The sequence below is a fragment of the Pinus tabuliformis genome, chromosome Q, assembly GCF_031772625.1.
Source record: "Pinus tabuliformis cultivar Carrire ecotype Pingquan chromosome Q, CPIR1, whole genome shotgun sequence".
In the NCBI taxonomy this organism is placed as follows: domain Eukaryota; kingdom Viridiplantae; phylum Streptophyta; class Pinopsida; order Pinales; family Pinaceae; genus Pinus; species Pinus tabuliformis.
Window position 1 is genome coordinate 1164617987 of NC_142296.1, and position 22131 is coordinate 1164640117.

A 22131-nucleotide genomic window follows, 5' to 3' on the forward strand; every position below is an offset into this window, starting at 1 on the left:
AACACAAGACAACTCCAATGTTCCAACAAACCTTTGCATTGAGGCTCCATGTGGTTGTCCTTCTTTATAATGTTTCTTTGTTAATCTGGTGAAATAATTTGATGTTTTCTAGGTATACCACTCTTTGCTTGTACAAGATCATCATCCTTAGTGCCTCTAGCTCAAGTGGATAAAGCCTTGTTTCTGCCAACAAGATTTCTTGCTTTGTGGAGTTTTTTAGTCATGTAACTAGGATCACCATGTGTTTTTGTACTCCTTTGATTTGTCCCCATTTGCTTTTTGGGATGCCTAGGCCCCATAGCCTACATCCATCTAGTCTCACCAAGGTAACAAGGGCTTGGAAGAGGGTAGTAATTATCCACTAGTCCCAAATATTCAATATGCTACACTTGTTTTGTAGCAAAAAATTGACTTCTAGCCACCTTGAATTCTTTTCCTTGTGCATTCGTCTCAAGAAAGCCTATCTAAACTCTAGTCCCAAGTATTTAATAGCTCAAATTATCTCTAAAGGTTCATTGTTGAATTTTATTGTTGCCAAGATCACCATCTTCTTGAGCACGAAAATGACCACCTTGGTTTACCTAAGTTCACGTCCAAGTTCCAACTCTACATCCATTAAAAAGATCTCAAGAATTGTCAGTGGTTTATGAATGCCATGTAATGCTCTTCTTGCTAGTGTGAATATCTCTACATATTGAAGGATTATGAATATTAACCTAGCTATTTTCACCCCTCAACCTCCTTTTACATTAACCCATTTTTCCAATTGTCAATGTAAAGCCCAAAGAAAGTCTATGAGAAAGGATGGCCTTATAACTGTTGAAGTTAACCAATAAGTCCTCCTAGGCTCTAATCCCAACATTGACCCGCTTCTAAAGTATGTCCACTTTGTAACTCTCCATTATCATGAGCCCCAACTTTATGAGCCTTTTATGTAGTCTCTCCATTGGTATTGTGTCCAAGGCTTTCCTAAAGTCAACAAAACAACACAAAGCTTCTTTGTTTTTGGAGTCCCAATTCTTCCCCACCATGTGTCATTGGGTCAGGCAATGATCCCCATTGGAGTGCCTAGCCCTAAAACAAACCTACCCTTGAGCTCTATTTCTTATGTCCTCTATCCATATGCTAACAATCCTTGCTAGTAGCACCCCCACTGGTTTTGCAAACACCTAGTGGATCATTATTATTTTTAGTTGTATGGGTTGTTTATCTCCCCTCCTTTGAAGATCGGTATAGTAAGACTTGTTGACTAGTGTATTGGGAACCCTTCCAAAAGAATTTATCTGAGTATCTCAATTAAGTGGTAGCTGTTGTGTTTTTTCCCTCAACGGATGTGTTATGCTTGAAGGCCTTCAATAACCTTTACTTTTCCTGCCACAAGCCTTTTAATAACCACCCCAACCTCCTCTTTTTTGAACACCACCCCTTTGGTGGTTGTTTTTAGGGGCTTGCCCAATGCTGTTATGTTTTCATAAGCTGCTTGGCACGTGCCAGTGACTGCGGCACCAAATTGTTCCTAGCAGATCTAAGGGTTTATCAGGTTTCTAGTGATTTAACAGACTACAACGATTTGCACTGTTTTCCACTGGGAAAACAGCTGAACTTCCAGAAGATTTTATCTTGTCACAGTTCTTCATCTTGAGGCCATGTTTTGAAGTGTGTGGAGAAGTTGTGAGCACTAAGGAACCATTTACATCCATCATTGAAGCATTTAAACTAGTGTTGCAAAACTCAGCATCAGCATAATATTGCCAAGGTTGTCAACTCAGGAAATTGGGATAATCTGTAGAACCATAAACTCATACCTGAAAACCTGGAAAACTCAACAGTCAACACCCATTGAAACTAGGGAAAAATCAGAAAAATTAGGAGAAATCAGAGAATTTTGCTACACTAAATTTTGAATACATTTAGAGTGGGTTTTGAAGAACTTAACAGTGAAATTTTCATGCTGCAATTCCAAGCAAAAGGTATTTCAGGCTTCATTTTTATTGGAATTCCCATGTTTTGCTTTCAAGTCGGGATTAGTCAAGGCTTGAGAATGGCTCCAAACCCTTTATCAAAAATCTTCAACAAATGTTCACAATTTGGAATAAAGTTGCAGGCTTATTGAGAACAACCTAAACCCCCTTACATTAGTACAGAGGGGCATGGGTACACAACATGGCACGTGTAGGACCCCCTGCAAGGGGACATGGGGACTTCTTGGATGGGAAGAGGCAAAGTGGTGTCAAAAGAGTAGGGTAACATGGTTTCAAGGGGATAAAAAATATACATTTTTTCTATTGTTTTGCACAGATGAGGAACAGTCAAAACACCATATGTTCCATTACAAATGCTCAAGGTAATATCTACTCTAGTTTTCAAAATATATTTTCTAGTTTTCGGGATATTTCAAGTGCAAGCATTTAGTATTACAAGTCAATCTACTCTGAGCCTCTTAGAGCAAATAATAAATATTGCAGATATTATATCCATATCCTCTTTTTAATAGATTGGTAGACATTAAGAAATTCTCTTCTTTCATGAAGCCAGTGGGAGGGGAGGAGTTTAAGCACCTATTACATTCATTTCAGAAGGAAAAAACCAGTCGCCTAGATGGATGGCCATTTAAAATTTATATCGGTTTTTACCAGACCAGACTGAACCAGCCAGTTCGACTGCTTTCAAGGGATAACCTGTTGAAATTCTAGTGTTGCAATGACTAGAATAGCCTTTCACAATTGATAACTACTTCTATTGATGTAAATTGTTCCTTCTTTATACTTTAGTCAACAAGTAGCTATACATGAAAAACTTCAACCAATCATTTTTCCACGAGCAGTAACTAGAGATCACAGTAGACAATGAACAATAGACAATAAGCAAGAGACAAGAGACACCAAGATTAGGCTCACAGCCAGGGCAAAATCCACTGGGGAAAACCCAAAAATTCTTTCCTTATGTGAGAGAGATTCTGTCCATCAATAGCATATCTGAATGTTCCAACAAATCTAAAATAACCAACAATGAGATACCCAATCCAAGTCTGCACAAGGAGGCTGAAATACAGGCCTGTAATCACTGTGATGGAAGGCCAAAGTTCTTTTTGTAGTTACCACTGGTAATTCCAACGAACCAAGAGAAATTTGACCCAAAATCCTTTGTCAACTTCATAAATAGGTCACCTCAAAGAGAGCAAGCTTCTTTGTAGTATTTGGCCTTCTAAATGAGATAAGATGATAGCCCAAACAGGAGTAAGATACCCAAGACAGAATTCGCTCAACTTCAGTCCAAAGAATAGGTCAACACAGCTGTAGTAGACTCTCTTTTACCCTTCGCACGTGTGGATATGCCTGTAATAGAGGACCGAACTTGTTATTGATTGCAGACCGAATTGATGTGTGTTTTTTTGTGGTCGAAATGAGGATCAACAAGCTCCAATTTATAGGTGTAATGTGAGCCCTAGTAGGGCTGACATGATAATCTCTCAAGGAGCTGACTTGTAGGGCTTGTTTGAGGTGACCAATAATTAATTTCTTCTTTGTGTATTCAATGAAAAATGTCGACCGAAGCTACAATCTATTTCAACAAAACCAGTGTCACAGACCGCAAAAGGTCAGTTTGGTACTGACCCAATCGATTTCATACAATGCTGCAAAGGACCCTTTCAATACAATTTAAAAAATAAAATAAAAAAACAATAATTTATTAGTGATGAAGCCTAGTATTTGACTACATTTCCCTACTAATGCTATGCAATTAATGGTAATGTTTAAAAAGTTAAAGTAAAAGGATTCCTTTTACTTAAATTTCTAACATTATCATTAATTGATCAAGATGTTTAAGGATGGTTCCAACCTCAATGGGTTTCATATAGAGAAAGTAGAATTTTAGATCCCACCAAAATCCAACAGATTTATCAGTTTTCAGGATTTCAAGATTGGGGGGATTGCAAAATTTCCATTGGATTTTGTCATGTACCAAGGTATGGAACTAGCATTTAATCAAGAGAACAAGGACTAGAGTTAGTTCATTGTTCAACAATTTAGATTGTAAGTTTGAACAAATTACGAATTATAGCTTTAATTTTAAACAATTAAACTTTACAACAACAAAAACAAATAAATTGGAATTTCTTACCAGTTTGATCCACATGTCTTGCAATCTTTGCCATATTTTTGCCAAATGTGCATGTGACCCTAGAAAAAGCAGTGAGTTGTGATGCATTTCCAACTGTTGCAACTCATCAAGTACCATGTGCTCAAAGCACTCGTACAACCATCTCTGACCTCCCCAGTATGATATTCTCCTAACTTAGTTTTATAATGATACTTTGGGTTCAGGAAATACCCGGCTGCATGTATAGGACGATGGAGTTGATTGTTGCATCTGTTATCAATGATCTCCCAAATAGGCCCATATTTACCTACTCTATCCTTGTAGACTGCTCGTATGTACTCCTTTGCATGATCCATAGCCTCAAATGTAGCCCATGGCCAGTTTTTCCCCATCCACCAACCGTAACACCTTAACAAGGGGCTCACCAATTTTCACAAGCTTTGTTGCTCTTTTCCAAAAAGTGTTGTCAAAAACTTTCTTTTTGGTGTCTTTTCCATCTGCTCTGTGAGCCCACCGAGATGAATTCCAATCATCACTGGAAAACATTTTCTGCAAGTTTTGTTGTTGGGAAGTGAGAGATTGCAATGTGAGGAAGTGAGTTGCAAATCTCGTGATGGTAGGCCTAACAAGCTCCTTGCCCCCATTGTTTTTCCTTATTAGGCTCAATACCCATGAGTGGTTGTAGATGTATTTTGTGATACTATTGGCATGCTCTACAATGTTCTTTACCCACTCCACTTTTCATATGTCCTCAAGCACGAGGTCTATGCAATGTGCAGCACATGGGGTCCAAAATATGGTCCTATATTTGGCCTCTAGCATCTTTCCAGCAAGAACATAGTTTGAGGCATTATCTGTGATGACCTGTACAACATTTTGCTCCCCCACTGTTGTAACCATCTCATCCAAAAGCTCAAATAATAGGTTGGCATCTTTCAACCTATTAGATGAATCAACTGATCTCAAAAACATGGTTCCTTGAGGGCAAGAGACAAGGACCGACCAATTTTTAAAACTATGGTGGAAATCCTTACGAGAGAAAACCAAAAAACTTCTTTATATGAAAGATATTTTAGGCACTAAGCTACAGGAGACACCACCCCCCTCTATTGTTTTGTTGGCACCAACCTACAAGAAACACCAATCCTACAGAAGACACCAATCTCCTCTATTGCTTTGTAGGCACCAACCTACAGGAGACACCAATCCCCTATGATGTTTTATAGGCACCAATCTATAGGAGAAACTAATCCCCACTGTTGCAAGATTTGTACGCACCAACCTATAGGAGACACCAATCTCCACTGCTGCAAATATTCGTGGGCACCAACCTACTTCATAGAGTCTGCTTACTTCTTTGCAATGTATGTTAGCTACTTCTACATTCCCTAGGTTTGTTAGTTACTTTTGCCTTCAGCAAGGCTACTTGCTACTTCTTCCTTCATCAGGGGTACTTCTCCCAAAACTTGTTGCTTTTGCCTTCTTCCCAAGAACGAATTTGCACAACATGCCACGTATCCACTTTTGCAAATCTAATTCTGAAAATCTTACAACAAATACCTAGGGATCTCTTTTTTGTCTCATCCAAATTTCACAGCCTGAAACATCTCAAAGACAATTATAGCAAAAATGGCAAGTTGACCTATTGGAAGCATGTTTCATGAGCATTCAGGAACACTAACTTCCTCATATCATATCTTCGAAATTATAGCGAAAAAAAGGTCTGAAATTTCTATCACATGTACCTTGAAATCTGGTCTCATCCAAACTTCATAGTCTAAAACATCTCAAAAAGAAAGTTATAGCAATGCCAAGCTCTTCTATTTGAAGCATGTTTCAGGAAGCATTTAGGAACACTAAATTCCTTATCATATCTCTGAAATTATAGTGAAACAAGGTCTGAAATTTCTATCACAAGTACCTTGAGATCTCTTCTCTGTCTCCTCTAGATTTCAGATTATGAAACATCACAGAAATAAAGATATAGGGAAAATACCAACTTAACCTATTTGAAGAAGATTTCAGGAGCATTCAAGAAGCCTAACTTCCTTAATGCATATCTCCGAAATTATAGTGAACCAAAGTTTGTAATTTGAACCATAGGTACATGACAATCTTTTATCTATATCCTCCAAGTTTCACAATCTGAAATATCCCAAAACGAAAGTTATAGTGAAAATACCAAGTTGACCTGTTTGAAAAAGATTTCAAGAGCATTTAAGAAGCCTGACTTCCTTAGAGCATATCTCAAAAATTATAGCGCACCAAGGTCTGAAATCTATATCAGTCGTACATGACGATCTACTATCTATATCCTCCAAGTTTCATGGTCTGAAACATCCCAAAACAAAATTGATAGCCAAAATGCCCAAATGACTCGTTCACCCCATAAATCACATTTTTGCTTCCAACTTTAGACTCCAAAAATCACCCCAAAAATTATTCCTCAACTCCTATTGCAACCTCAGATCTCTTCTTGCTTGGAATTTTTTTCAAATGAACTCATATGCCCTTTATTTATAATGTTTGTATGTTCACTTATGGGGCTAACTTGTAAAATTGGTTGGGTCAACCTACATGTACTTCGGTTGTGTCATCTTGACGAAATCTTTCATATCTCCTCATTCCTATGGAGTTAGAGGGAATGCCATATACTGTTGTAAAGGTCTCAAAATAAGTTTTCCAACCATATATCTAGCTAGGAAATCAAAGTAAAAATGCCTTCAAATATAGGATATTCAAATGGGGCATCAAAGGTCCAAAAATAATATTTCCAACAATCTTCATTTTCCAATCTTTATCTTGGACATAAATAGTTTCCCCTTGTCATTGACATCAATGACAACAATATTTCCAACAAAAGCCACATGTGAGGCCCTCCAAGCATGCCACATGCACCTCCATAATCACCTAGAATAAAATAATATATTTGCCAAAGTCAGAGAGGTGAGAGCACTATCCAATGAAATTCAAATGATGAAAATTGTAGATAAAATATCCATGCAATAAATATGAGAGAACATAGGAGAGGTGTGCCCAAGAAAAGTGTGTCGTACAACTACCTCAACCACCCATAAATAATAAAATATTCTCCAAAGAAGAGCACACTAGGAGGATGTGCCAAAAGTTTTAGACCTCAATAATAAAATATACTCCATATGCCATGTCATGACGATGTCTAACACAAAAGAGTGTTCCCTAGCAAAGTGTGCCAACCTCCAAGAAACAATTTATTAATGCATGCCCTCAAGAAGCGGGGTTGCACCACTAGAAAGCCTCAACCAACTCCAACCGACAACTTCAAGTGTGAAAAGAAGGTAGATGAAGTAGGGAACCCTAGCCATTGTCCTTAATTTAGATAAATTATATTATTTTTACCATTGGGCAATCAAATCAACCTTAATATGTGTGCATAAAGGTTAATGCTGAAAGAAAACCATAGTCCCCCTCCAAATAGTCACCAACTAATTAATTCACCATGAAATGAAGGGTGCACTCTAATAAAGTGTTTGTTGTGTAAATAGAATATGTTTTACCTAGAAAAACCCCACCATGATAACAACGAAACATAAATCCCAATGTAAGTTGTGCCACCACCAAGGGATTATTACATCAAAATTCATCATCCTACATTAGGAAAAGATTAGCCCAAAGGGATTGGATCCAATCGTGGAAACAAGGAGTTTTTCACCATTGGGCAAGGTTCAATTCCCATGAAGGCTTCCCTAGAGCCATGGGGGCACCGTGAGGTAGTCATTGAACATGTGGTTACACCCAAAGAGACCATATTAAATAGTTTCGTGACTTGTTCACACATAAGTGGATCAAAGCCCACCCCCATGTCCTCCTTTTAAAATGTCAAAGGATCTTAGCTTGAGTGGTTTGGTGAACAATTCGTTCCCCCAATTGTGTGGGTTCAAGTCTCCGAAAACATGTTGTAATTGGCTCGTTTGTGGCATTTATGATATATGGTGTAACAGTGGCAGCCGATCTTTCAAAGTTCTCGATTCTCCAAAAATTCTCATTCTAGTTAATTTTAAAAAAAAAAATAGGAAAAGGTTATATCACCATCAAATCATATGTAATGGCCCCCTTTCTAAATCAAACTTAAGAATAACATATCAATAAGGATGTTAACATCATGAAACACATTCCCCCCTAGGTGATGCTAATAATGTTACATCATAAAATTAAATCACTTAGGAAAATCCCACAAAGGCAACATGAATCATTCCACCATAACAACATCATAAGAGAAGGGGGCATAAAGAAATGCTAACCCCATCCAATCATCAATTGTGTTCCCATCACACATCCAACAAACCATGTGTAACACTCTATCCTAGTGACACCAACATCATATATCAACACACCAAGTCACTAGTAACATCTATAACATCATGAAACGTCTACCTCCTAACATCATCATCCAAACCCCTAGGAAGGCTAAAACCATCATCGATATCCAAGATAAGCACGTATACCAAACCACCATAATGAGATAACATGCTCCACATCCATCAAAAGTCCAACTAAGGGGTGATCAACAAGGTAGGCACATGTGGGAAGACCAATGAGTAGCAAGCACAATGATCTAGCCAAGGAGGAGTGAGCCTCCCCCATGAAACATTTTAAGCCCTAGGTGACTGTTGTCCTATGTTTCTCTTAATTAAATAACTAAGATTTGAACTTATTTAATCACATAAATGAACATTTCTAAACATGCAACAATCACACACATGGCTAAAACATGAACAATAGAAGCAATAAATTAATAACACACATACACATTGATTTTCCCCTTCAAACCGACTTATCATTCCAATGATCAAAGCTTAGAAGGTACCTCCACAATCTATTATAACTTAGCATCCAGATTCCATACGGTAAACAAAAATTCTACAAACCAAAGAAGTATAACCTATTGAAATAGAAGTATAGCTTCGTTGAAGAAAGAAGGAAGCAGCTATTGTTGTCCAATTGTATCAGGTTGTTGTTTTACAGATTCCCTCTTGGTGTTTGCTATAGCAAATCTACACTTTCTCCTCTCAGATGCACTCTCCTACATCCCTTGGTTTGTGTCTCCCAAGTGTGTCAACTTCTTCCATCTTGTCCTATTTATGCTTTAAGAGAGATAACTAATCTCCTCAATCCTAGCAACCACTTTATCTCAATAATGATGTGTATGACAAAGATTATAAACAATCTAATTCATTAATATTATATAATCTCTAGAATATTTCATTCAGATCTCTAAGACTAGAAGAATATAGGAAATTTGACCTTCACTTGTATTTATGGAAGTGAAATTACAAGATGGTATTGTTTCCCACTTTTACGAAATGGTCACTAGAAGTTGTCACGAACTATTTCTCGCACATTCACATTTAACATGTGCAAGAATCTCCTACTTGAGTTATACTTCTCAACACTCCCTCTTAGTGAAGAAGGACTTCTGCACTAATCCAAGTCTATCTCTAAATGCTTCAAACTTCCCTTTTGCTAAGGACTTGGTCAAAACATCAACTACCTACTGATCGGTGGGAATATACTAGAGCTTCATTGCTCCCTTCTAAATCTTGTCTCAAACGAAGTGATATCTTATCTGTATGTGCCTGGACCTATCATGAAGTATTGGATTCTCAAGAAGTTTGATACAACTCTAATTATCACAATAAATCATTATGAGATCCAACTCCTGACCAAATAAACCTACAATCAATTTGTGAAGCCAATTGGCCTCACAACTCATTGTACTTGTCTACCTTTGCTAAGCTAAGTACCAAAGAAGTCTGCTTTCTACTGAACTAGTATATCTCCACTAATCCCAAGCTAAAGCAGCACCTTGAGGTGCTCTTCCTGTCTTTCCACTATCTACCCAATTTGAGTTTGTATACCCATACAACTTCACTTCACCATATACAATATATCTCAATGTTGATGTTTTTCATAGCATCGGGATTATTCTCAAGTGTGGGGCAAGTGGTCTAAGTGATGGGGCTTTGCACACATAGACGCATGGTATTTTGATAACCCATGGTATTGCACCCTTTGGGAAAGTAAGTACAAGGGTGAGTGACTCATTCATGTGGTTGGAAAGAGAGCATCTTGTTAAGGAGAAGGTCGAGTAGGTCTCAGACCTATGGAGAACTAAGAGGGCCTATGGAAGGTGGTTGCTTTGAGGAGGTCAAGTAGGCCTTAGGCAGTCCAAGTAATGCTATTGAGTATGTTGTAGTTGTGACAACAAAAGGGAGAGGTTGAGTAAGCTAAAAGAAAGCAAAGAAGGGTTGAGTTTGCCCCTTTTTGGAAGCAAAAGCAGAGAAGGGTTGAGTTTGTCCGTCTTTGGACAACAAAGAAAGGACTGAGTTTTCCCCTATTTTAACAACAAAGAAAGGTTGAGTTTTCCCCTGTTTGGACAGCAGAGGAGGGTTGAGCTTGCCCCTATTTGGACAGTAGAGAAAGGTTGAATTTGCCCTTGTTTGGATAGTAGAGAAGGTCTGAGTTTGCCCCTATTTGGATAGAAGAAAAGGGTTGAGTTTGCCCCTGTTGTTTATGGTTAGACACATCAATGTGTTTCAATTCATTAGTTGTATAAAGTAAATCGGAAGATGTTACCAAATTTGGTGTGTGTGTGTGCACTAAGTTTAGTGCCCAAAATCTAACACTCAAACCATACTCCATTATGCCCCTTAAATATCTAGGCACATGTTTTGCTACTACCCAATGCTCCTATCTTAGCTCCACCATGAACTAACTTAAGGTGTTCACTGTAAAACATATATTTGTTCTAGTGTTGACCAAATACATTAAGAAACCTATCAATTTCTTATATAATGTTGGATCTGCCAATTCTAAATCTAAATTTATCACCTTCTTTAAATCAGTGATGCTGGGTTTGGCCATAGGTTTGCAGTCCTCCATTGGAAATCTCTTCTAGATCTCAACGACATACTTACCTTGACCAAGGAATATCACCCTTGGTTTTTTCCAAAACTCCAAACCCAAGAAGTAATGAATCATGTGATGTCCTACATCTCAAACTTAGCCACCAAATTTGTGTTGCACCCTACAATGAGCTCCTCTGCACCTATACCTGTAAGAAACAAATCATCTACATATAGCACCAACATAAGCAAATAAATCCCAACAAATGATCTACTTCACTTTTGGTAAAGCCCATACTCAACAAATATCCATTGATCCTAGAGTACCATGCTCTCGGTGACTTTAGTCCATACAAGGCTTTCTTAAGCTTACAAACATGTGACTCCTTCCCATTTACCTCAAATCCTTTAGGTTGCTTTATGTACACTTCCTCCTTAATGACCCCATTAAGGAAAGTTATATTCACATCTGTCTAATGTATCCTCCATCACATAAATGAAGTTAAAGATATAATTTCACTAATGGAAGTGAACCTGGTGGCTTGAGCAAATGCTTCTTCGTAGTCCACTCCCTCTTTCTAGGAGAACCCTCTTGCCACAAACCTTGCCTTGAACTACTCAATGCTGCCATCTATAACATGCTTGATTTTGTGGAGCCACATGGAAGTTATTTTTTACTTCCCCTCCAATATTTCTACCATATCCCAAACATAATTCTTCATAATGGAAGTGTTCTCCTCCACCATGGCATCCTGCCATACCTATTGGTCTGCTACCTCCTGAAAATTTGAAGGCTTTGAATCAATGATGATGTTTATCAATGCCATGTAAGTAGGAAGCTTCTTTTGAGACCTACGCTCCCTAAATTTGCTCCTGGGACATATTTATAGTCCACTCCTTCTTTCTAGATCCATTTGGAAGATATTAAAAACTTCCCCCCTGATCTTGGCACTATATCCCAAACACCATTCTTCATAATGGAGGTGTACTCCTCCACCATGGCATCCCACCGTACCTATTGGTTTTCTACCTCCTAAAAATTGGAAGGCTTTGAATCAATGATGTTGCTCATCAATGTCATGTAAGTAGGAAGCTTTTTCAAAGGCCTACTCCCTAAATTTGCCCTAGGAGTTCCAACATACTCCTAAACATCCCTCAATATTTGTATGAACCATCGAGAGCTCCTAACAGAACTAGAAGGGGCTAATATCTCCTCCTCATCTGAAGGTTGTCATCATAAAATGGAAAATGTCGGTGTCTTTGGTGACTTTGGCTCGACTTTCAAAGCTTTTTGTTTGTCATCCTCTGTCACTAGAATGGGCTCATGCGACTTCCTTGATGTGAAGTCTTCCTCAAACTTTACATCCCTACTTATTATTGTCTTCCTTTACTCTAGAATATAGACCCTATAGGCCTTTGAAATCTCATGGTAACCCACATATAAACCCTTTCTGCTAGAAAGGCCCAACTTGGTCCTCCTTTCTTATAGGTACACGGATGTAGACTGGACAACAAAAGATGCAAAAATGACTCACCTCTGGCTTCACACGAATGAATGCTTCCTTTGGTGTCTTGTCCTTCAAGATCCTATGAGGACACCTATTCTAGATTTAGACTGTTGTGTTGTATAGTTTTTCCCAAATAAACATCAACAAGTCCTGGTCATTAATCATGGCCTTGGCATCCCCTATGACAGAGCAATTATTTTTCTCTAAAAACCCCATTCTACTATGGGTTATAGAAAACAGTCAATTGCTTGATTCCTGCCTCCTTGCAGAAATCTTTGAACTCGTTGAAGGTATAATCACCCCCATTATCTAATCCCAAAACCTTGATCTTCTTCCCTATCTAGTTCCCAACAAGAGCTTTGAACTCTTGAAGCTTGCCGAAGACTTCATCTTCTATCTTTAAGAAGTAGATCCATGTCTTGCAATAGAAGTCATAAATGAAGGAAACATAGCACATGATCCCTATGATTTATGCTACACACGTCAATCCACATACATATGAATGCACAGAGTCTAGAATCCCCTTGGACCTATGTTCGTTGCTTGGGAAAGCAACCTTGGCATGCTTGCCAAGCGTGCACACTCTGCATACTCCCTGCTACTCAATGTTGAACTCTAAAAGACATATGACTATCTCCCTCAAAATATGCAACACTCTATAATGCAAGTGCCCCATCCTCTTGTGCCATAACTCGCACAAGTCGTTTGTGTTATGAACTAGGGCTCGTACAGGTTCACCCTGTAACCTATACAAATTTGAACAATATTGCTAAAATTTGGAAACACTTAGCAAATTTGCTAATATGCAATACATAGATACACCTAAGTGATTATTGCAGGTAAGTATTATCGATATTGATCTAGTACATAGTCAAAGGGGCTTCGTATAACAAAAGGGTGTGATCTAATTTGCCAAAAATAGAGTAAATACATTGGAAAAAACTACCTTTTTATTTGTTTCTAATATTTCCAAACATCCTAGTGCCCATCCATTAACAAAAGTTGCCATGTGTGTAATATTATTGACCTTGTTCATGTTCTTTGCATAAAATGTGCAAATGAACTGTGTTTGTAATCTGTGAAATCAGTTTGATAATGTGACTATATGACTTCTTTATTACCAGTGTAGATCCGTGTTAAAATCAGATCTATCAAGCACCGAGGGGGACAAATTTCATAAGGCGTAAATTTTTTTATCATTTAATTCCATGTCATGTATTAATCCTTTAATATTAAATGATAAAAAATTACACCTTAAGGAATTTGATCTCTCTTGGTGCTTGATAGATCCAAGTTTAAGATGGAACTACACTGGTTTACTTTTTTTAGATATTGTCATGTACATACGTAGTTGTTTATTTTTTGTTATTTATTTTTTTATTTTTTTTATTTATTTACTTACATAATGTTATGTAACAAAATCTCTCCTGCACTAGGCTTAGCTCTACTCTCGGTGCAATCAACTATGAATAGAGTCCAATCTTTTTTGTTTGTTGTCAACCAATAAAAAAAATCAATTTTATAATTTCATTATAAATATATCTTTATTACTTTTCTTATTACAAACTAATTTAGTAGACCTTTTTCCCTATTTCCATGACAACTCATCATCAAAAGTAAATCTTTATTATAATTATTGTCATGTAGTAAAATTAACAATCTTTATTATTTCTAGTTCTAACTCAAAAAATAAATCTAAATTTACTCTAAAGCCTACTTGTATATTTTTTTTGCTAATATTATTGCTGTTGTCTTGTAGTAAAATTAACAATCGCTTGTGTTTCTAGCTTTAACCCAAAAACATAAATCTAAATTTACTCTAAAGCCAACTTGTATTTTTTTTAATTTTTAATATAAGGTTTTTTTCTTATTTTTTAATATAATCTTACGTAATGCTAAGATGACAACATCTCCTCCATACTAGGCTTTAGAGTGCCTCTCGGCACAATGAAACAGCTTTATGAATGGTTTCTTCTTTAAATGTCACTCTTCAACATCCTAATGCTATCGAATGGAGAAATGATATTGACTGAAGATGGAGTAGGTTAATATATGCACAATAGGATTATTTGAACATGTGAATGCATGCATAATCCAACAGGAGAAGACAGGATATAGACTTGCAAAGATATTGAACAAGTATGCTTTAATGTTATCAAAGTTAGGAGAGAGGGTCCGCAAAGACATCAGAAGGAAATCTACAGAAGAATTTTTTGGCCAACTTCACCAGACATTTGATTTCAAAAGCTTTAACTTCACATTGTTCTTTCTAATAAATACTAAAAGGGAAAAAAAGTTAGATTAATGTGCATACCGAGTAATGTATGAATACCCAATCAAAAACACTGTAATCACATGATGTGACATCATGATAGTAAAGTCTTTCCTTCGAGTTTCCCACATGAGAAGTGCAGCAATGCTATAAACATAAAATCCACACTGGCACATGTAGAAAAGTTTCAGCGGAAACCTGGAAATAAAACACAAGATAAGTAAGAGAAATCCACGTGCAATCCAAGTAAACAGAAGTCCAATGTGCATTGCTGCTGTCTCCCTGGATTAATTACTTAGAAGAACAGGTAAACCCAATCTGAGAAGAATTGTATGCATCTTATAAATGGTTGCAAGAATTATAATTAGGCAAACAACAAATATTTCATTATCTGATTATCAATTAAAGAACTCGATAAAGACTAGCACAGAAACATGATATAGCTTGAAATCTAACTTCTTACTACAGGCCAGAAATCCAAAAAACAACCTGCCCATGTTAAAAAAATATTAGATTGCATGCATTAGATAAGTAATTGAAATATTTGTGCTTCCTTGTTAGTAATGCCACTACAAGTGGTTTGATCGCTGTCCTTGTCAGTATTGCTCATCCCGATTCCCTACTAGATGACTAGGATCCAGTAGATGTGACTGGAAAAATAGTATATCCCAGTCTGTATTGCCCCTACAAGTAGTTAAACCACTATCCTTATGAGTGTTGTTCATCCCTACTAAGTGACTAGGGTCCAGTACATATGACTGGAAAAACTATGTATCTGAGTAGATGCCACAGCAAATCCTTTAAAGCCATAACTCCATACCGTGTATGTGCTTAAAATTAATATGTTGCCAGAAACAAGTTAAGCATTGCCATATGGGAGGTCAGAGATTGGCACTTGGGCATTTAGGGAGGTATTGTGATGAACAATTATTGATGAGGGTTGGTGGGATCAAGCTGGAATGGAGCCACTAGTTGAATTGATACGGTTCTGTGATATGAATGTGCCTATATTTAGAGACATTTAAGAGGGTACCCACCATATGTTGGAAAGAATTCAGCAATTTGTTGAAGACCGGAACCTTTTGTTGTATGGCACCATAAACGACATAATCATATACCCAATTGCAATCTTTAGCCTACATATTGAACCCAAAATATTATGATAAGGCATCCATGACTAAATTTGGGGGTAAGAGGAGGGACCCAAACAATAACAAAGTGAGGTGGTCAAAGATTTTAACTTTTAGAGCAGCATTTGCTAAAACTTGTACTGAATCTACTGATCTGATGGAGCTGTCAGAGATAAATAAAAAGCTTACTTCATTCATCACAATAAGTGGTCAATTTGGAAATGTAGATGCACTTACTGATACGGGCACTATGAAGCCTCTTTCACAGTGATCATATTATATTGCCCAAACCCCATAATTCCAAACCCTTGCATCAAGAGTTGTTTCATAGTTTTGCACATCTTCAACAGCAGACAGAAATGGACGAACTTATGGGTTCATCCATTCATTCAAGAGAAACAGACTTTAATCAGCAAAGGTAGAGGATCTTCTGTACATTCACTCAAATCTTTATCTCATTTCTCATTCTGATGATTATAATGAGTCCTCCAAAGCTGTGAGATGTGAATCCTGAAGATGAAGACATGACTGCTCCTGAATGCTTAAAAGAAAACCTCTCTTTTTGCTCCTCTTCCAATGATCTTTTATGTGTGAGGAATGAGATATCTACGCCTGGGTCCAGATCCGTTATGAGAGGTTCTTCCGCTTTTGTTATTGGTGGGCATCATGGTACTGCTCAGCACTGCCTGAATCATCTTCTGGACATGATGCTTCTTATGATCAAGCAGGGAAAAAATTACATGATGTTTCATTGGAGGATGTGGAGGGCGAAGAATATCCATCAAAATAGACTAAATTTTCATGTTCCTGATTTTGAACTCTTCGAACTTTCCATATAAACTCAAATTTTGTAATTTTAACATTTATCATTTACAAATATTAATATATATGGATTAATGAATCTGATATGATGTAATTTTTTTTATTTTGACATTTGTGACTATTTAGAAAGTATGAATTTTGTTTACAATGTAGAAATCTGAAATTCTGATTACATATTATTTTCCATGTATGATATTGATTATTAATGTATAATTTTGTTTCCTGAAATCTGAAATATGTATGATGTCATTGTAAAATATGATTGGTCTTTTATAGGGAAAATGGTTGCAAGGTACACCTCCAGAAGGGACTTCACAAATTACAGTCTTTTCAAACTTTCAATTTGGTTTATTTCTAGAGTATGCAGATGTAGTCTACTCCCATTGAAAACAGATCCTGCACTTATGTTTGCAAAACTCAAAAATCCTTGAACAAATTCATTTAATGGGGAGGATGGTTTGGCAAGAATTTCACCATGTTTAACCAAAATCTCTCCAGACCAATTGTTACTAAAAAAGCCACATCTGAAGCAAAGTTGCATTGGGATTTGAAAAGAGTGTAAATACAAAGCACCAACATGGTCTTGCATGTTGAAATTTTTTCTCCGTCATTGTTAAAAGATATAATAAAGTAGTGATTCTGATATAGTTCTCCAAGTGCTAATGCTGCATTTAATGGAAACACCCAACTTCACAGATTTTGGTAAAAAATTGATGTTCTTGAATGCTATAATCAGTATGTACATCATCAAAATCAGCAGAAAAGAAATTCTATGCACCTACTATATTACATTATATCAAATGATTTTATAAGTTTGCCAATTGCATGTATACCTATTCAGAATTGGCTTGGCTTTATATTTATGACCGATTCATGTCCTTGATAAAGCAATATAACATCCAGATTCCTATGAATGAATTAAGAATGAGACTCTAGAAAAAAATAATCATATATAAATTTCCGTATGTTGGAAAATATCACGGGAAGAAATATCATACTTACTTGATAGTGTGATCTGGCCACCCCTTAAATAGTTGTTTTCTATCACCAAACCAAGGCTCCTCATACGAAATAAGAAAAATAAAAATTTGGACACCCAAATAATATGTCAACTTCCACATGGATTCCGTGCATTTTGTAATCTTCAGTTGCTTAATTTTCGTCAGCTTTAGCGTCGAAGTTTCCCTACGTAAAAGCCAGATGGCAAGTTTCTGGAAAACATGACACAAACTATTTTACAATGTAGACAAGTGATAAGCGCGTTTATAATGTACAGAAATTAATATTAGGTACCCAATCAAAACTGAAAGCATAATTAACCAAAACTACATCTTTATGCATCATTATATTTTTGTCATTAACAAACATGACAAAGTTTACAGCATTGAATGATTTTAATACACGAATAATAAAGGTGCAGAAGATTTCTATAGATATTCTTCAAATGATTTAACAACAAAGTTACCCTCTCACAAATGAATAAACAAATAAATCCTTAATAGAATGTATACGCACATTTGGATAATGGAAATAGAGGTGCTCCATGATAATGGAGACAAGATAAACATATGAAAAATTAATCAACCTGCCCATTGATTAAAAAAATCGGCATCGGCAAAAAATCGCCAAGGGTCCGAACATTGGGACATCAGAAACATCGACAATAAAATCAGCATACTGTGGCAAGTTTTAAAAAATACAAATAAGCACATCAAACAACCACATTAGTACATAAGTATGGGAAAAAGCTCCAATGAATATGATGTATCAGATGCCAAATTATACATCAAAGTCAATACTAGACCCTAATAGTTGTCCAATCAAGGACTCAAAACTGGACAACCAATATAAAATAACAACAAATACATATAAATGTATCTCATGATCACGAGTGATTTACAATAACAAATTTAGCAGCTAGCTATTGATTCCCTCTCCCCCTTTTACAAAAAAGGTCATGGATTGTTTGCCACTAGAATGTGCTGCATATCAGTATGCCTGTGCTTAGCGGGTCTATGTGTATCAAACCATGTAGAAGGTGGTGCCCAGGCTGTTGAAATGTGTAACTAGGTTCAGTCTTAATAATGTCTATTGTAATCATGATTTTATATATTTGATATTAAAAAAGAAAAAAGAAAAAATAGTATTGTCATTCTTGATGCATGGGTTTCATGCTCAAGATAAATTTATTTGTAGGTCAAGCAGCCATTGAGTGCTCCCAGGTTTGTCATAGAATTATGAAGTCAAAAGAGTCATTGTCATACATGTAAGACCCATTTGGGCATGTTGTATCTTGTAAAGAAATTTTTGTAAAGTCAAAAGTGTCATAAAGACCCTCCAAGGCCTTGTCAAACAAGTCGGCCTACAAGAAGGATCAAGTCAGCCTCATGGGCAGCAATTCGACCTCCTAAGAAGCCTATATATAAGGGAACCTTGACTTCATTTGAGGGACATTCATTCAAGCAAGAAAGAAGTTTGATCTCCTCAAGAAAGAAGTTGGAAGACAAGGAAAAAGGACGAAGCTCAAGGAAAAGAAGAAGAGAAGCAAGATCGAAGTTTTGGACCTCTCTCTCTCTCTCTCATGTTAGGGTTTCTAAAGTAGCACCTAGGCCGAAATTGCAAAAGTTGTTGGGAAAGTCAAAATTACAAAAGAAATTGTTGGGGAAGTCGAAGTTGCAGAAGAAGTTGTTGGGGAAGTCGAAGTTGTTGGAAAGTCAAAGTTTTTGCTAGGTCAAAATTGTTGAAAGTCGTTGGGTCAAAGTTGTTGGAAGTTGTTGGATCGAAGTTGTTGGGTCGAAATTGCTAGAAGCTACTAGGTCAAAGTAGTTGGAAGAGTTCATCAAGAAGAAGTTTGACTTGGTCTTGGAGGGGTCTTTGACAAGGGTCTTAGGCCTTGGAATTTGTCATCTTAACATTCTATAAGATGAGAAGAAATCTTGTGGGTTTTCCTCTCAAGAGGAAGGAGAGGTTTTCGCCCTAGCTTGCAGCCTACATTTTGTGTCCTCTTGTTTATTTTATCTTCATAGTTTGGTAGTTGTTTGATGATAAGAACATAATAATAATCAAGTGAAAGAAGAAGCTAATCAAGTTAAGTAAAAATATATCACAAGCAGTTATCAAAGTAAGAGAAATCACCTAATTAAGTCGCACCTTGATTTCTCAACATGGTATCAAAGCTAAGGTGACTACAACAACAAGAAGAGGCATCATTGAAGCAAGATACATAAGGGCTGAGCACAAGGAAATCATTAAGGACGACTAAGAAACACCAAGGAGGAGTACTCATCTCAAGGATCACATCATCACAAGGAGAAGAAGACCTCAGGGACCCTACCTCCACTCAAAGAAAGAAGGACTACACTTTTGAAGCATTTTGAAGTCTACATATTCTACATCGCTACATCCAAAGAAAGCAAGAAGAAGCATTGACATCGTCATCAAAGAAATCAAGGTGATCTCCCTTTCTTTGAAGAAAGAATCACATCTCAAGCATATCATCTAGAAAAGATGTACTGTCATCTTTAAAGAAGGAGGACATCATCAAGGAAAAGAAGAAGAGAAGCAAGATCGAAGTTTTGGACCTCTCTCTCTCTCATGTTAGGGTTTCTAAAGTAGTTGCTAGACCAAAATTGCAGAAGTTGTTGGGAAAGTCGAAGTTACAGAAGAAACTGTTGGGGAAGTCGAACTTGTTGGGAAGTTAAAGTTGTTGCTAGGTCAAAATCGTTGGAAGGTCGAAGTCGCTGGTAGTTGTTGGGTGAAAGTTGCTGGAAGTTGTTGGGTCAAAGTTGCTGGAAGTTGTTGGATCGAAGTTCCTTGGTCGAAATTGCTGGAAGCTACTAAGTCAAAGTAGCTGGAAGAGTTCATCAAGAAGGAGAAGTTTGACTTGGTCTTGGAAGGGTCTTAGGTCTTGGAATTCGTCTTCTTAACATTCTATAAGATGAGAATAATTCTTGTGGGTTTTCCTCTCAAGAGGAGAGGTTTTGGCCCTGGCTTGCAGCCTACATTTTGTGTCCTCTTGTCTATTTGATCTTTATAGTTTGGTAGTTGTTTGATGATAAGAACATAATAATAATCAAGCGAAAGAAGAAGTTAATCAAGTTAAGTAAAAGTACATAACAAGCAGTTATAGAGAAATCACCTAATTAAGTTGCCCCTTGATTTCTCAACATGGTATCAAAGCTAAGGTGACTACAACAAGAAGAAGAGGTAGCCTGAAGATCACATCATTGAAGCATGATACACAAGGGCAGAGGAAAAGGAAATCATTAAGGAGGAGTACTCATCTCAAGGATCCCATCATCACAAGGAGAAGAAGACCTCAAGGACCCTACCTCCACTCAAAGAAAGGACTACACTTTTGAAGCATTTTGAAGTCTCCATATTCTACATCCCTACATCCAAAGAAAGCAAGAAGAAGCATTGCCATCATCATCAAAGAAAATAAGGTGGTCGCCCTCTCTTTGAAGAAAAGATCACATTTCAAGCATATCATCTAGAAAAGAAGTATTGTCATCTTTAAAGAAGGAAGACATCATCAAGGAAGCAATCATCTTCAAGAAGGCATCCTCAATTGTCATCATCATCAAGAAGACATCAAGTTGAAGATATCATCATCAAAGAAGCATCTTCACTTGACAAGTAAGTATCTTTATTTTTATGTCTGAATCTACTATCAACATGACTTCATTCTGCAAGGAAAACAACAAGTTGGTTGGTCATCAAATTTACTTGCATGGAAGAAGAAGATAGATTTGATCCTCATTGAGAATGAACTATGAAGTTATTGAATATGTTAAAGGTTCAATCTCCAAGCCTTCTCAAGAGCAATTTCAAGCACTGTCAAAGTATATGAAAGGGGAAGTAAGGGCTCAAAGAATCCTCATAGAATCAATCAAGGATTCCCTCATCCCTTACGTAGCAAAGTTGGAGAAATTGAAAGATATTTATGAAAAGTTGGTAGAATTGTTTTATGTAAGTACTACAGGAGAATTCATATCATTGAGAACCAAATTATACAAGATGAAGGTATCAAAGGAAGAAGGGGTAACCTCATACCTTATGAGGGTATCTCAAATAAGAGATCAACTACAAGAACTAGGAGAAATAATGTTTGATAAAGAAATGACCACCGTTGTGCTCAATGCACTACTTGATGAATGGGGCAACTTTGTATCAAGTATTTATGGAAAGAAGGAAGCCATTCCATTCAGTGAACTTTGGTCATTATGTAAGATTGAAGAAACTAGGTTGAAAGCAAAAAACGATGTTGGCTCAAGCATACGCTGCCATGGCCAGGAGAAAGAAAGGGAAATTTGGAAAGTTTGATCCCTGGAAAAAGAAGAAGCTTGACATGTCAAAGATCCAATGCTATGAATGTAATAAAGGGAAATTTGGAAAGTTTGATCCCTGGAAAA

At 36.9% G+C, this 22131-nt stretch overlaps 1 protein-coding gene across 1 annotated transcript in view; it reads right to left on the reverse strand.

Moving 5' to 3' along the window:
• Positions 1–22131, reverse strand: part of LOC149223798 (ceramide synthase LOH2-like) — a 68707-nt gene that overhangs the window by 9576 nt on the left and 37000 nt on the right. The window contains exons 2-3 of the mRNA XM_089385928.1: positions 17720–17928; positions 14808–14963 (exon numbers count right to left, since the gene is read on the reverse strand). Of these exons, the coding sequence (XP_089242054.1) occupies positions 14808–14963; positions 17720–17928 (365 nt within the window). The remainder of the gene's footprint in view (positions 1–14807; positions 14964–17719; positions 17929–22131) is intronic.